The sequence below is a fragment of the Cynoglossus semilaevis genome, chromosome 1 (genome assembly GCF_000523025.1).
Source record: "Cynoglossus semilaevis isolate Cse_v1.0 chromosome 1, Cse_v1.0, whole genome shotgun sequence".
NCBI classification, from domain to species: domain Eukaryota; kingdom Metazoa; phylum Chordata; class Actinopteri; order Pleuronectiformes; family Cynoglossidae; genus Cynoglossus; species Cynoglossus semilaevis.
Genome location: NC_024307.1, coordinates 14,701,607 through 14,716,845, shown reverse-complemented (window position 1 = coordinate 14,716,845; position 15,239 = coordinate 14,701,607). Strand labels below are relative to the sequence as shown.

At 41.5% G+C, this 15,239-nt stretch overlaps 1 protein-coding gene and 1 non-coding gene across 2 annotated transcripts in view; both read right to left on the bottom strand.

Moving 5' to 3' along the window:
* Positions 1 to 246: 246 nt before the first annotated feature.
* trnap-ugg (transfer RNA proline (anticodon UGG)) lies at positions 247 to 318 on the bottom strand. Its single transcript has one exon. It is a non-coding gene; the product is annotated as a tRNA-Pro (tRNA).
* Positions 319 to 1,240: 922 nt separating this feature from the next.
* The window catches only part of crip2 (cysteine-rich protein 2), a 20,525-nt gene continuing 6,526 nt past the window's right edge, over positions 1,241 to 15,239 (bottom strand). The window contains exons 2-8 of the mRNA XM_017037847.2: positions 7,693 to 7,787; positions 4,420 to 4,477; positions 4,002 to 4,124; positions 3,496 to 3,564; positions 3,300 to 3,394; positions 3,036 to 3,093; positions 1,241 to 2,833 (exon numbers count right to left, since the gene is read on the bottom strand). Of these exons, the coding sequence (XP_016893336.1) occupies positions 2,766 to 2,833; positions 3,036 to 3,093; positions 3,300 to 3,394; positions 3,496 to 3,564; positions 4,002 to 4,124; positions 4,420 to 4,477; positions 7,693 to 7,787 (566 nt within the window). The 3' untranslated portion in view covers positions 1,241 to 2,765. The remainder of the gene's footprint in view (positions 2,834 to 3,035; positions 3,094 to 3,299; positions 3,395 to 3,495; positions 3,565 to 4,001; positions 4,125 to 4,419; positions 4,478 to 7,692; positions 7,788 to 15,239) is intronic.

The following is a 15,239-nucleotide window of genomic DNA, read 5'->3' as shown; positions in this document are numbered from 1 at the left end:
CTGCAGTTATACTTACAGTTGTTCCCTTTTGTGGATGGGACTATTGTTAAGCCCCGCCCATGTCACGAGCTATCGATTGTTTCGGACTTAGACCGTTATTGTAGTTGAACAAAGTGAAAAGATAAAACAGTACAAATTACCGGACGTTCTGTATAAATTGTGACACTTAGTGGCCCGTAATTTGAAAACCGAGGTAGTGTTTGTGCCTGAACAAATGACCGGACAAAACAATGTTCTAAAGATAATGGGCTCGTCCGGGATTTGAACCCGGGACCTCTCGCACCCAAAGCGAGAATCATACCCCTAGACCAACGAGCCATGAGAACAAAACTTTTGGAAGTCAAAACTGAATGTGATGTATAAAAAGAAAATGTTTTTTATTGTCATACAGAGGTCTAACTACAGTCATAAATGTGGGGGGCTATAAACACAACTTGAATGCTCTTGTGAAAAACTGTGATGCGAATTTAAATTTAAATCTGGGCCTCGTTCAAATAACTGTTTACCGTGTGTATTATAGTGCTTAGTTACACCATACAGTGTTATAGTGCTGTACACCTCTATTAACAGCGCTTAGACGCCTTCATTTTGAGATTCTTCAAGAAAATGACAAATTTCATTTCTTATTTGAATAATTCTTGGCTTTTTAAAAAAGGCTTTTGTCTCAATATCATTTAAATTTAAATAAAATATCTTCACATGTGAACCTACCGTGACCCCAGCAAATGCAGTTCACTAAAACACAGGAATCTGTTTATTATTTTTGCCCAAACATTTTACATCTAACCAATACTGAACTGGTCCGCTGGTCAGATTTTGAACCTGATTTTGGCCCGCGAGCCAAAAAGTTTGCCCTTTAGTTCTAAATATTTGTTTCTATTACAATGGTCGAAACCCACCAAATCATCTCACATTTGTATGTTCTTGGCCGTTCATTGGCGAAAGCGCCATTTATAATGGTGCATTATTGTTGCTGTTTTCTAACAAGAATAAGGAGTTATTCATTCAGATGTTTTGTTTTAATTAGTTCGCTGCGCCTCATGCTTTTATTTCATAATTTCCGGTTGATAACAGGAAATGGTTTTGTGACGTGTGACGAACGGACACTATAGTAACACATTTTCCTTGGTTTTGTTGTTGCTGTTGTCGGCGTTACAAAATATCAGGAAAAAACAGGTTTAAAGATAAGAAGAACGTACCCGTATCAGTCCAATATTTAACACCAGTGACGCAGACCGGGAAGAGTTTCTGAAATCTTTATTTAAAGGATTAAAAAGACAGCAGCAGCAGGGCGGAAGTGCAGTTCTACAAACAGTGAGCCCTGCCGTCAGTACAACAGGTCAACAACAACAAGCACAGTAACAGTCAGAAGAATAACAATAATTACAATAAGAACACTAGAATGCACATTCTTACAGAATGACTTGTCTGCAGCGTCTTCCTCTCTGTTTCTGTGAGCTAAGCTACTGCTAATGGCCGAAGAAAAACCTTTTTTACATGTAATACTTTATGTAAAGCGCCATCTTTTGAAAAAGAAAGTACATCGTAACAACAGGGTTATTTCTGTGTACAATAACAAGAACAGTTGACGTCACGGTGTTGCGGGAACAGGTAGAGAAGCAGTGAATAATGACATTTGATGGACTTGAACCAAAGCAAAAAAAATGCAAGTTTATCCCATACGATATCAAACAAAAAGTGGGATAAGAAATATTAAGTAATTGATTAGCTTAACAAATATCTGTATTCTAATTTTTTTCTATAAAATCGTTTTTTTTTAAAGAAATTAAAGTACAAATCTTTTTAACTCAGTACTATAGGCAAAAACAAAGACCACTTATGATGATGGAGTTCTTCCAGAACAACAGATTTATATTAATAAAATGGATACAGTCGTCTGGTTTCAAAAGACGAAGCTTGGAATGTTGCAAAGTTCAGGATAAACTCGAACGGTGCTGATTTACCTCTGTAGAACTTCACAAATCAGAGGACCGTCAACTCCTGCATGATAAACGAGACGCAGTATGACCACTAGGAGGCACTGTGGCACTTAACATATTTGTCTGTGCTCTGCCAGTATTTTCCGATTTTATCTTGGTGATTTTACAAAAACACAAAGGAAAGCATTATTTTTAAATGGCATGCAACTAATACTGTTTTTTTCGCAAATCTTTTTTTTTTCATTCAGGATTTAGAAATGTTTAACAAAGTTTTCATGCATACTCATGTCCCCAAATGTTTCCAACAAAACAGTATTATCAGGAATTACTTTTATTATTTATTTTTCATGTTATTGACTATTTTTTTTCACAACTCCAGTCCAAAATGTGTTCATGCATCACGAGGCTTTGCAACAATGTCATGCAACCAGATGGCTGCATCCATTTTTTTTACACTGTCTATGAATATATTTTCAATTTCCTCTGACACTTTACTCTGTGAAAATATTAAACTTATAAATTCTTATTGCTTTAGTCTACACTGATGCAATGGTGTAAAATGTGTAATGTGGTTTGACACCTGTCATTAAATAAAAAGTTGTCTTGTTTACCTAGAAAAGCACATTATCTGACAAACCAATGCAGGAATGAGTCATGTGATCTGTAAAGGCTGGGAGAAGCAGGGGGCTTTAGGAGGATCTGGTGGTGGTCTCAGGATTGAGCTCAGGGTTTGGAGAAGGAGAGAGTGGAGTAATACTGGGTCTGATGGTCGGTGATGTTTGGAGAGAAGAAGGGTGGAGCTTAGAGGGTTTGAAGGACAAAGGTTCAAGGCTGGGTCACTGCACTGGGCTCCTTCTCGTAGATGTAGCTGCCCACACCACCAGTGTTCACGCCTGGAGAAAACACACAGCAGTGGGAGTCAGAGAGGTGAGGGGAGAAGGAGGAGGAACATGAGCAGGAGAAGCTGCAGACAAAGCTGCTGTGACACAGACACGTGCAGCCTGGACCGAGTCCTGGTTACAGTAAGACATTCAGGTTCAAGTGTAGCAGAGCAGAGAGTGAATGAGTTGGCGGACAGCACCACCTAGCGGTTACCTTTGGGCCCAAACAGGATAGCATAGCAGGGCTTGTGGCAGTAGGGTTGGCCATCATGCTGGAACAACACAGGACAGTATTAATTAATTTTTTTACTTGGTCAGATAATAACTCTTCACATTTGGAAAGATACATTCAGGTTTTTAATAGTTGACAAATGTTTGATTTATCTAAATATGTCAAAAATCCAAGACAAGGACAAATCTGGTCAAACTAGTCTGCGCTCTACAAAATACTCATTTAATGCTTCAAACTGTGTCTCACCTCTGCGTGACCTCCAGCAGACAGAGTCTTGCTGCACCTCTCACAGCGCAGACAGGGTCGATGCCAGTCCTTGCCCAGTGATGTCACCTTCGAAGCAGCAGTGTCACACACACACACACACACACACAAATAGATGAATGTGAGACACACAATGTTTTGTAGGTTTCACACAATTCTGTCCCTTTTTTTTTCTTACCAAAATACACCTTCTTGTTGCAGCGAGGACACAGGTTGGCCTCTCCAGAGAATGTGGTGACACTTCCAGCTGGGTTGAAAAACACGTGTTAGCTCGAAACATAACTCGAAAATTGACAAACAGTAAAAGCTTTTGAGTTTGATGATGTGCATTTTTGGCAGCAGATGTCACCAAACTATAGAATACAGCTGAGGTGGCTGCAATATCATTCATCCTGAAATGAACAGATTATTTGCTGTTTAACTGTGTCTGACAGTGTTAATGGATGTTTGTGTGTCCCTAGAAATTGTCAGTCCACTACTTCTGACTAGAAAACCCTCCTTTTTTCCCAAAAGGCTTTGCAGCTCAGTGGTTTTCTCACTGACTCAGCGGCAGCCCTTCTACTGACTGATGTTGGCAAAAACTCTACATCTTATCAGGGGAATAAAATCCTGATTTCACATTTGATCACTTAGTGATGTAAACTCTAAATTGTTTGGATGCACACGCGCATGTCTGACGCTCACCTTTAGATGGCGCCTTCGGTGCGTACACTCTCTTCTCCTCGGATTTGGCCACCGAATCCACAGCAGAGTTGTTGTTGGCTGGGGCGTCGTACACGTAAGAGCCGGCTCCTCCGATGTTCACACCTGAAATAGTTTTTTTTAAAACAATGAACTCTTTTAACTGACAGTGGTAATTCCTGAAAAATGACATGCATGAATAGTCAAAAAAAAAAAAAAATCAGAACTACGCAGCTAATCATGTAAAACAGAAAGAATATCAAAACGTGAATACTAATACTAATACTATATTCGTACACAATAGCATTTTAAATAAATGAGAGCAAAATGTATAGGTATTTTTAAAAAGCGTATTATTTTTGCCTTGTCCATACACATCTTGTGGAGACGTATTCTAAGAATAGATGTACATGCACTTCACCTTTCGGCCCGAAGAGGGCAGCATAGCAGGGTTTGTGGCAGTATGGTCTTCCATCGTGCTGTGGGAGATAGAAAAACATCACGCACAGGTCAAACGACACTGAGAGGTTAGGTCACATACATTTGCTACAGTCCCGTGACAAATATTACTGGAGCTTTGTTCTGGATTTCAAACAGAACAGTTGGTAAATGTGTCTAAATATGGAGTGAACGGTGGTTTTCCCAGATGAGGATCATGTCAGGATGATGTCATCATCACATGTTCCTCCAGCACATCATAAAAACATCATCTGTATAAATGATGATGAAGTCATCAACACCTTTCTGTAGACGTTAACTCAGTGTGTGAACGTGGTTTCCATGGTACACCTGATGGAAACCGAGGTCTGTAACTAGGTGTGGAAATCTTACCCCTCACGTCAATGAGGACCCCTAGTGGACACTTTAAAAACTGGATTTCTTGCATTGGGAGTGAGTCTGTCTCAGCCCAAAATAAGGTCATAATTCTGTCTAGTGGGTCCACCACTGGCTGAAGACATGAGAAATATCTAATGTGGGTGTGGTCCTTGTTGGTCCAACCCCTGGTTACAGAAGCTGATTGTTCACTCACTTTGAGTAATTATGGACTTGGACTCATGAGAGGTATAAAGTTTTCGGAGGAGATGCTGAGCCCTGACTGAGGGCTGATGACTTTCTCAGGACGGGACACACAGAGCTCCATTGTGAGGTTCATACAGGACAGTATCACTGAAGTGTCTGGCTGTTAAAATGGATTATCCATCCCTGTGGCACCGCCCACTCTCTCCCCACATCAGATCTGTCTTTTCCATCCTACTTCTGTCCATCCATTCGTCTTTATGTTCTATCCTGGTTGTTTCTTGATGCTTTTGACTTTTTTTTAACAACATCTTTCCCCACCTGAAACTTTTTTTGAGCCTGGTTTTTCCGAGACGTTCGTTCTGTGGATTAGCTAAAATGACCCAAAAATAACGTTTCACTCCTTTCAAGCACAATTCCTTTTACATGTGGTAGGCTCGTTACTGCCCCCAGGGACCAGACGCCCACTCACACCTTACAAAGGAAACTGCAGAGGTGTCAACTGAGCTGGATCTTTCTACCTACTGTTCTGCTCTACAGTAGGGAATACTTAACATCAGGGTTAAGAAAGTGATTAATTCTCACGAATATTAAACCAAAAGAATTACAAACAAAGCCTAACATATTTCACAGGGTTGACATAACTCTAATCTCATAGTCTAAAGCCTCATAACAATATTTAAGAAACACAAACATGAGCAGGTCGTCTACATTGTCCTTTAGGCAAATTAATAATGAATTCATGTCCAACAGTGTCCTAGCAATTAGGTCTGGAAATGAACAGTCAGGAGCATTTAGGGCACACCTGTCCAAACTCTGGCATAGGGGCCTGTTGTTGACCTTGGACAGACATACAAACCTCATTCATTATTTTTGTTGTAGCTTTCTAGGGTTAGCTAAGCTAGTCAACACAATCAAACCAATTAAGCTACTGTCCTAAGAACCAGGCATCAATCCCCTTGGATTTTTTTTTTACCCCCTTCACTCAGCCTTGCTTCCTTGTCCTTTCCATCCTAGATTTCAGCCAACACCTTCTTTAAGCTACTTCCTTTCCTTGGCCCCATAGAAAACCCTCCCTACTAAATCAGTGTTAGAGGGCAGCCATTACAGTCTGCATACCAGACTGTAGATTAGATCAAACACAGCAGACTGTCAGGTCATACTTTATGATTTATGTTATGTCTCCGAGTCTCGTTCTCCTTCCATGATCATGGAGTTTTATCAGCTGAAGTCAGGACTTGATGAGGACTTGGATGCGATCCACAGACGTAGACTTGGGGACAGGATGGTGGTGCAGAGAACCTCAAAGAGATTTTGTCACGATGTGGCTGTAATGGTGCCGAAATTAACCAGCGGCTGCATCCTTTGGGAAACTGCCTTTGTGTACAAAGAGGCTGAGATCACATCCTCCCTGAGCAGAGCACAGACTCAAAGAGGAGTGTGAATCATAATCAACCACAGACCGTATCAACGACAGGGTCACGGAAGGCCAAATAAAAGGAGTGGGATAAGGAAAGGCCCAGGGTGACAGTGTGTCAGATAGTGAGCAGTGGTTGGCCGAGTGTCACAGCCCGAGGAGCCGAGGGTCTTTTTGTTCAAGAACGTTATTCTGCACTTTGATCATGCAACAAAGAAAAAAAAAAAGAGGATATGAAACTAGCTGATCCTGTAAAGTTCAGGGAGTTGAAATTCCCACATGGAAAACTCACATTGACAGATGCTACCAGGCAGGAAAAGGATGTGCGCTCAGTGATTTCCTGGGCAGTAAAATTCTGGTTTAAATAGAATTTCTATAATTCCATATCCTCTGTGATATTTCTTTGCACATACGGATTTTCAATAATGTATTTAACCTGCGTACTTTATAACTGTAATAAATGTCAATTTTCCATCCCCTATAAAAGCACCAGCTTCCGCTCCTGCCCCCCCCCCCTCCATTTTCTAAACCATCGTTTATTATCGTCAGCTGATTCCAGAATACAATGAAGCGATTTTGACTAAAGTTTGGAGAAATAATAGGGAGAAAAAAAAGGTCATTTTAGGGAAGCGTGACTAAAGCCATTACACAGGAACAGAGTGTTAGCATGAAAGGCCTCAGCAGCAAGTGACCTAAAACCTCAGGCAATGATTGTCACTACTTTGTATGCAAGTGCGAGTCTGTGTGGTTGTATTTGTACAGGCAGGAGGGGCTCTTTACCACTGAGAAGATTCTAGAAGCTTTTGTAGCTAAAGGCCCAATTTTGTAGCCAATTGTAGTCCCTTCTAAAGAAATGGCTACAGATATAATAATAAAATGTCGCTATAATTCGAGGCAAGGTCATAAAAGATCATTTAAAGTTAGCCAAGTGACAACAGAGAGAGAGATAAAAATATAGTTTAAAGCTAATCCAGGATTCTTAATAATGTCAGTGCAGAGCTGATGACAACACTGATGGAAACGAATGATTATTCTAACAATGAGATTACTGGACAATTAATGATTTGTAAAATCAAAAATATCGATTTTAAAAAAGGAAATGTTCTTGGTCTTCATTCTAATTCACTCGTTGCTGGTTTAAGAAACGACGACACGAACACTTGACAGAAGATGAGACGAGGCTCAGTGTCACATGTTAGTGACCTCAGTGTTTGAAAGACAGCAGCTCCCTGTGACTGTTACTCGTGATGTCTCACTGACCTCAGCGTGACCTCCGGCGTTGAGCAGCTTGTTGCATCGGTCGCACTTCAGACACAACTTGTGCCAGTCTTTACCCAGCGAGGACACCTTTTCAGCTGCAGGGCAGAGGGACAAAAGGGTGAGGTCAAAGGTCCCAGAGGAGCAGCTTTTATACACATCAAAATTGCATCATCCCTGGGGTTAATCTTACAACAAACACTGTAGTGATGTCACCACATTACATCAGCCCTCGTGATAATGATCGGATTGTGTGCAATGCATGGAAATCCTGTCATGGAAATCGCACAAATGGAGCGACTGCTGTCAGGAGAGGGAGGAGTCAGAGACACTGGGAATGTCTGTGTACCATACAGGATGCTGCAGTGATGTCATCAGAGTGGACAGTAGTGTATGTCCTCGCCCTGATGCGGAGGGTTCCACATTAACCCATTCTGCACATTGACCCGTAACCCCACATCTGTGCCCTGTTCCACTCTGATGGCGGCCTCCAGACGGTAATAGCATCCTAATTTTGAACCTTCCAATAATACAAACTCTCCTGCTCCGGACAATGGGTCCTGAAGGAAACACCTCTTATCAAGGCAGGCCACAAATAGCCGGATGTTTGACTTGGTTTTCTCACATACCTTCAGTTTAAAAAAAAGCCACACAAACATTTGAGCAGACTTTCAGATGATTGTTTGCTCCTGTTTTTCCTCTCCTCAGGAAGTTTTCCTTAATGAAACTAGAGAGTTAGGACTATTTCCTGTGACCGCAACGAGACAGGAAGTAAATTAAAACAAAGAACGAGGAATGTGGTTATTATTAATAACCTAGTTACGACTTAGTTGTAACTTTGTAGGACATGTATTTTTTTTCTGAAATCAATCTGATTTAAATATGTAATACATTTTAAGACACAGGCAGAACGAGGCATGTTGTATGTCCAATAATTCGACTGTTGTTCTCTCATCGTTGCTATGGTTGATAGCCCTGGTTTTCCTTCATTCTTGATCATCTGTTAAACTCTGCAGCTTTTCAGACACCGTGATGCTACATCTGTCAAGTCAGGAGTGCTGTTTTTCTGCAGCTTTTCAGACACCGTGATGCTGCATCTGTCAACTCTCTTAGCTTTCTTGCTAACAGCCAAACAAACCTTTTCCAGCAGCATCATGTTGGATAGAAGTCTAAGAGTATAAAGGTCCAGAACTAAAAACGACACCACTTTTTATACTCTGTGTTGAACTTGCTTGCTAACAGCTAACAGCCCTGCCACCCTGTGTTCAACAGTGTAGTGCTGCTAATACATCACTTGCAGAAGTTTGATGTTCGTCTGGTCCATTAAGGACTCTTGAGCTTTAGCCTGGTTGCTAACCACAGAACATCACTGTTTTTCCTAAACAGGAGCCAAAGTCTTGCTGCACATTAAGTACGCTGCAGTGTACGTACAGTGTACTGCAGCTGTAAGTACTTCAGTCAGTTTGAGGGGACAGCATAAATCTGACATTTCCTCTGCAGATTTAATAAGATATTCAAAATATTACCAGTAAGTGACAGCTCTGGTGTGGAGAAGAAGGCCCAAACCACGACTACTCCCCAACACAGATTTGTTTTCTCTATAAACACTTTCACAGTTTGCACATTTTTCTCTGTCAATTAGAACACAGACAAATGGCGTGGACAGCTGAGGTGCAGGGTGAGGGGTGGCGCGTGGGGGGAGGTCAGTGTTCATCACACTTAAGAGCAGTGGAATGCTGACAGGGCCGGAAGACACTAGTGGATATCTAAAAATCAGCCCAGTTACGGTTATCCAGCGTTAAAAGCCCTGAAATAAATCACTGCTGGCCACGACACCTCAGGACAGCACTTGACTTAAAAAGGGAAATGCTACTGAAACAACATGGAGTCGTCGCTGTCGTGTGTGAGACGCAGCTGCAGAAAAGGCGGCGAAAATGTTGTGGTTTTGTCCAGAAACAGTTTAGGGTTGGTGCGGCGCAGGTCGTGCTTTGGCAGACGGAATTTACTGAAGCAGCGATCTTCAAAGAGCACACAGACACATGTGGATTTGGAATCATAGTCTGACCTTAAATCTCTGACCAAACTCCAAACCTCTCCTCCATTATATGAACTTTCTCACGTTTGGGATTTCCAGTCAGATTAAAGAAACTCTGAACTCCTCTGTCGTCAAAGACAGGTCTGGTTGACACCTGGGATTACTGTCCTGCTGGAAACTCCGCTGACACAGGAGCTGCAGCTTCCTCAGAGACAGTCTGATAATTAACTGCAAATATTTATGACCTGATTCCATCCTCCTATCACTGCTGCTCTCCTGTGCCAGAGGAAGCACAGCAGCCACAGCTAATCCTGAAGCTGTTATTACTGCACCACAGATAAGAAAAGAGCAAAAAGTTTATTTTACCATTCAGTAATTTATGGGAATTTTTAATCGTTTTAAATACATCTGCATGGACTTTCCAATGACTCTGCGTCCAGTACATGAGCTGGTGACTTGGTTCTGTGTCAAATAGACATTTTTTTAACCTATGCATCAGAAATCTGGGGTCAAGGCTTTTTTAACCTATGCATCAGAAATCTGGTGTCAAGGCTTTTTTTTTATCCTATCTGATCTTTTTTTTAAACTAGCCCATAATGTTGTCCATTTCTTTACAAATGAAAATATGTAATGTAATATGTTATTTTTGGGGTTTTAAACTACCTTCTTAAGTATCTGTATGTAAATCCTTCTCACAAAACAGAAAAATTCAGGATTTCGCACTATCCTGCCATATATATATGGAGAGACGAGGAATTATTTATTTGAACCAAACTGGAGCACTTGGTTATTTCCATCATTACATAAGTTAATAGTTTTGACAAACCTTTATTCTGAGCCAGTTATAGAACCAGTGAGCTCTGAGTGTGACTTTCACTTTCCCCTCAACTCCAGGATAACTGTAAACCTCCAGACACCTGCAGTAGTAAAAATAGGCAGTTTGAAGTACTCCAGGAGTGCTGCCATGCAGTGTGCAATTATTCAGAGGGAATCCGTCACTGACTTGACTCATAAATGCCACGGACACACCTCCAGACAGGTCTGAAGAGTCAGCGTGTGAATGGAAACCCACGTCAGAGCCTTTCACCGCTACGTCCCCGCTCCTCTGAATACAGCTATGTGTTCTGTGGGTGAGTGCGTCGTCACCAGTTTAACAGCTCGTTGTTTTAAAAGCAGGCAGTTGTTATTGTAAGCGCAGGGTTGAGGGAGACGGTCTGTCTTTATTACGTGCTGTGGGAGATATAGAAGGGGGGAGTAAAGAGGGAGTGCGGGGGATTTAGTATCTGGTCCAGATGTTTACATCCAAAGCTCTCAGGCCTCACACTGTGCTTACTACACAGAAGCAGAAGAAGACTAAAAGATGAGTGTTTATATTGTTCACAAATGCAGACAGATTCAGACCAAAATTATAGGAAATACTGAAGTAAAAGACGTACTATCGTGTTAGCAGTGGACGATATCCCGAAATAGAATCTTTCTCCAGAAATGGGCCAACTTCAAACGTAGCAGCCGCTCCTTCTTATACCTTGTTAAGGCACCAACTGTAGAGTAAATGAACCCCATGGGAATAACAACAATGCAGATTTTTTTTTCACTCTGTCAACATTGGTGAGGATGTGTGAAATCCTCTTAGCCAGCACATTCTCTCAGGGGACCTAGCAATTTGCCTCATTTCACCGTCTCCCTGCCCCCACATGGCCAACCCCAGGCATGTGAGAGCTCACGTCAACAGTGGATCAGCTAAGATCACTGTTTGCTGGTAAATGGTTGGAAAACATGGCAGGTCTCTATTGAAGGAATGGTTTCACACCAGGACGGTCCTGGGACCTCAGTCCCACTGAGAGGAAGAAGAAGCAGAAGAAGAACAGAGTCGCTCTCGGCTCATCTGTAATCTGCCGTCACTACTGCCATAGTCTGCACAGGGCTTGGCAGGAGATTTTTTTTGTTTTTTTCCATGATGGATGGCCTTCCTCACGTTACCCAACCTAGGATTCAGGGAACATGTATTGAACCAAAAGCCTTCTGGTGCCAGAATGGACGACTGCACCACTCTGCCCCCCAGGTGATCCTGGAAGGATACTGCCAAATATTTCACACCTTCATTTGGTTGACTTTCACACTGCACTGTTGAAATCGAAGCACAGCGGCTGTAAAAGTCACGCAGTTGTAAAAGCTCCCTGTTTGGGGCGACTTTACCAAAACCAGTCTGACGTCTGCCACGTGAAGCTGAAATATACACCACAGCCCTCTGACCTAAACAGTAATAGTAATTAGTGATTTATTGACACATTCTACAGTGTGTCAGTTGCCTGCTGATGTAAACTCCCTAAATACCTCAAGTTAAGTAAAATTCTATCATTCAAGGCTGCAATTCAACTCAAGGAATGGGAATTTATTCTTCAAAAACCTTGAAGTTGTAACAAGTAGTTTAACATTGCACACTGACGAACCTAAATGGGAATATCCCAAGAATATGACTGAGAACAATGTCAGTCATTTACGCACTGACAGGTGCAGCAGTAACTGTTAGCATTTACAACTGCATAAGAATCTGGATGTCTGGCTTGAATCTGCAGGAAAGAGTACAATCGCCCATTCACTCAGTGTAGAAGTTCAAGTTTTTACTACGATGTTCCCACAGGAGCTCAGTCCGACGTTAAACGGAGATTATACCAAGAAGTTATTGTGCATACAGGAAGTCGTCAGAGTTGATTACAGCTGGAATAGACTCTGCATATGAACAAGAGCTCTTCGAGCAGCATCTCTGTGACAAATGCTGGCAGTTCCAGGTTGTATCAGGTAGTGTTTACAATAGCTTTGGAGTTAAAGTTTGTAAGGCAAGGCTGAAGATGTTAGAAAAAGAACTATAGAGAAGGTTCTGCAATGAATGGAGAAGATTGATTGCATACAATAGGAAAGTTGGAGGCTTCATCTCCTGGGATGTTCTCATGACAACACCAAAGAATGATTCAATTTTAATTTGAAATGTAGCTCCTGTGGCTGCAGCAACTCTTAATCTTCCTCTGAAAGATAAAGAGCATAGGTCAAAGGTCACCGCCATCATCATATGATACCTGCTCTTCTGTAAGCAGCTTATCTTCATTTATAAATTCATGACCTAAGCCTTTCATTGTGTTATGTGTAAATATGATTTGAATCAGAGGAACGACCGTCAGCGGCTGACTCTTCTGTTTACGTTTGTTTGGTTTCACTGATGATACAGAACATTTATCAGAAAGTAAAGGAACCAAAGACTAAACTTATGTAAGTCTGATTTAGAGACTGTTTAGAAGCTGAATGTACATGTCAATTTGAAACCGCATCTGTCCAAAACACCACTTTCACAGTGGAACTCCACCCTCCTAAACATAGTTTTAGTTGAACTGGAGCCAGGAAATCAATGACCCAGGTGCAAAACAAAAAGTAACTTTATGTGTGTCCAACAGAAATGGCATCACACTATCATGACAAAATTATTCAACAGTAGTTTGATGGGCAGACAAACCCACACAAATGCAGCTCTTTGTGTTGTTAAATACTCTGCAGAGTAATTTAGGAGCTTTTTGTTACCAAGTGGAAAAAATGTGGAAATTATAGAGGTTCAGGTTTCAGATGGTATGGCTGGGGTTAGAAGACTCCTCTCTGCTCCAAATACAAAGGAAATATCAGGTTGATTATTTGATTTATTTTGTTTGTCCTGTTACATGATTCCACTGCACTCTGGATTTACGCTGAGTGAAAGCAACAGCTCAGACAGAGGCTCTCCAGTCTGTAAAGGGAGACAGTCCAAAGCAAGTGGTCCACAAAAACAGAGTAATTGGATAGAACGTTATAAGAAAAGACCTCTTAAATGCTGTCTTCTGGGAGAAAACTTTATCGGCTAATTTCTCCAAACTACTTAATAACAGAGATTTTCTGCCAACAGTGGCAGCACGGCAGCAACCAAACTGCAGCCCTCTGCATACAGTTGTCATGGAAAGTAAAGGAGTATTTGTAATTATTTAACTCAGCCGTCCCCAAACTTATTTGTACCAAGGACCGGTAATAAAAATCTCTCATCTACCTAAACTCTATCTAATATTTTACATTTTATTCACTGTGTCCTCTGCCACCCCGTCTGAGTTTTCCAATTGTAAAGTGAACCAGAGTTTCTCAACTCAAGGCCATACACGGTTGGTATCCTTCACTGGAAGACACTTGTTTGGCTGGTATGGTTGGACATACAGAGACTTTGTGTGTGATACCACTGATGGACAGTAGGTGCAGGAAGCTCTCATGTATACACAGTGATTTTACCTCATTACAGAACTCACCAAACACTACTGTCTTTTATGCGAGCGTCATGTGACATCTTCAGTGGCTGATTATACCAAACACTACTGTCTTTTATGCGAGCTTCATGTGACATCTTCAGTGGCTCATTTCCACAGGGTCCAGCCAAAGTCGCAATGCTCTTCCCTTCTTTCTCACAACATCTCTGATTCAAGTTATGCACACTAGATCCTTTTGAAGTCCTTGCAGCCGGGACACATAGTTCTGGACCCAAAGGTTCAGGGAGGGCAAGAAACTAGCCCCAGCAGGGAATGTGCAGTTGCACTTAGCCTGTGGCTCTTCTGACCAGTGCAGACAGGATGCACATTTGCACATTTACGTCAGCCAGCGGGATTCGGAGAAGAAGTGAAGAAGGGAGGAAAGAGAGAGAAAGGGAGGGAGAAACAGTCTGAGGAGAAACCCTGCCTCAGCCAAGGCGACACACAACCTCCAGAACTAAGATTTTGCCCCAGTGTTGCATCAGCCACGAGGACAGACACGTCCAAAATGATGTAGACTTTAACCTTCCACTCTCATGAGCAGCACAGGAAGCAGCATGAACTCATTGATGTGAAACAAATCAATTCCAAAGTTCACACCGCGGACGAGGTCAAACCACTGTAAACACAGAGCAACAGGGTTTAAAACTCCATTACCTCCTTCATTCTATTTTATTTGTCTATCAGGAATGTAATAATTATCTTTTATGTTTACATCAATACAGAACAGTAGCTCTAAAATTATCAGTTGATTCTCAGAACATCACATTCTCTTTATTATTAGACTCTAGGAGTTTCATGCTAATCAAATCTTGGCTTATAAATTCAAAAATCAAATTTGACTCTCCTAAGGGTTCTCTGGTAGTCCATGGTACTGATTGGCCTAGACATTTTTTTAAAGTTAGAGAACTTTAGAAAGTTAGAGAAAATTGCCAACCATGGCTTCATGGTCAGGGTTTATGCTGTAAAATCTAAGCTACTGCTATCAACAGAGTGCACCATCGGTCTTCATCTGACTGAGGTCTTTTTCCTGACACCAACCAACTCCATGTCCCTGTTCACTACATCCATGGATATTCTTTGAGGTCTTCTTCTTTTCATCCTGCTCTGCAGCTTCACTATTCTCCATGAAATTGTCAATTCTAATCCTTCTGTATCCTTCAATTAAAAACTTAATAATCTTTAACTTTGTCTCCTCCAGCTAG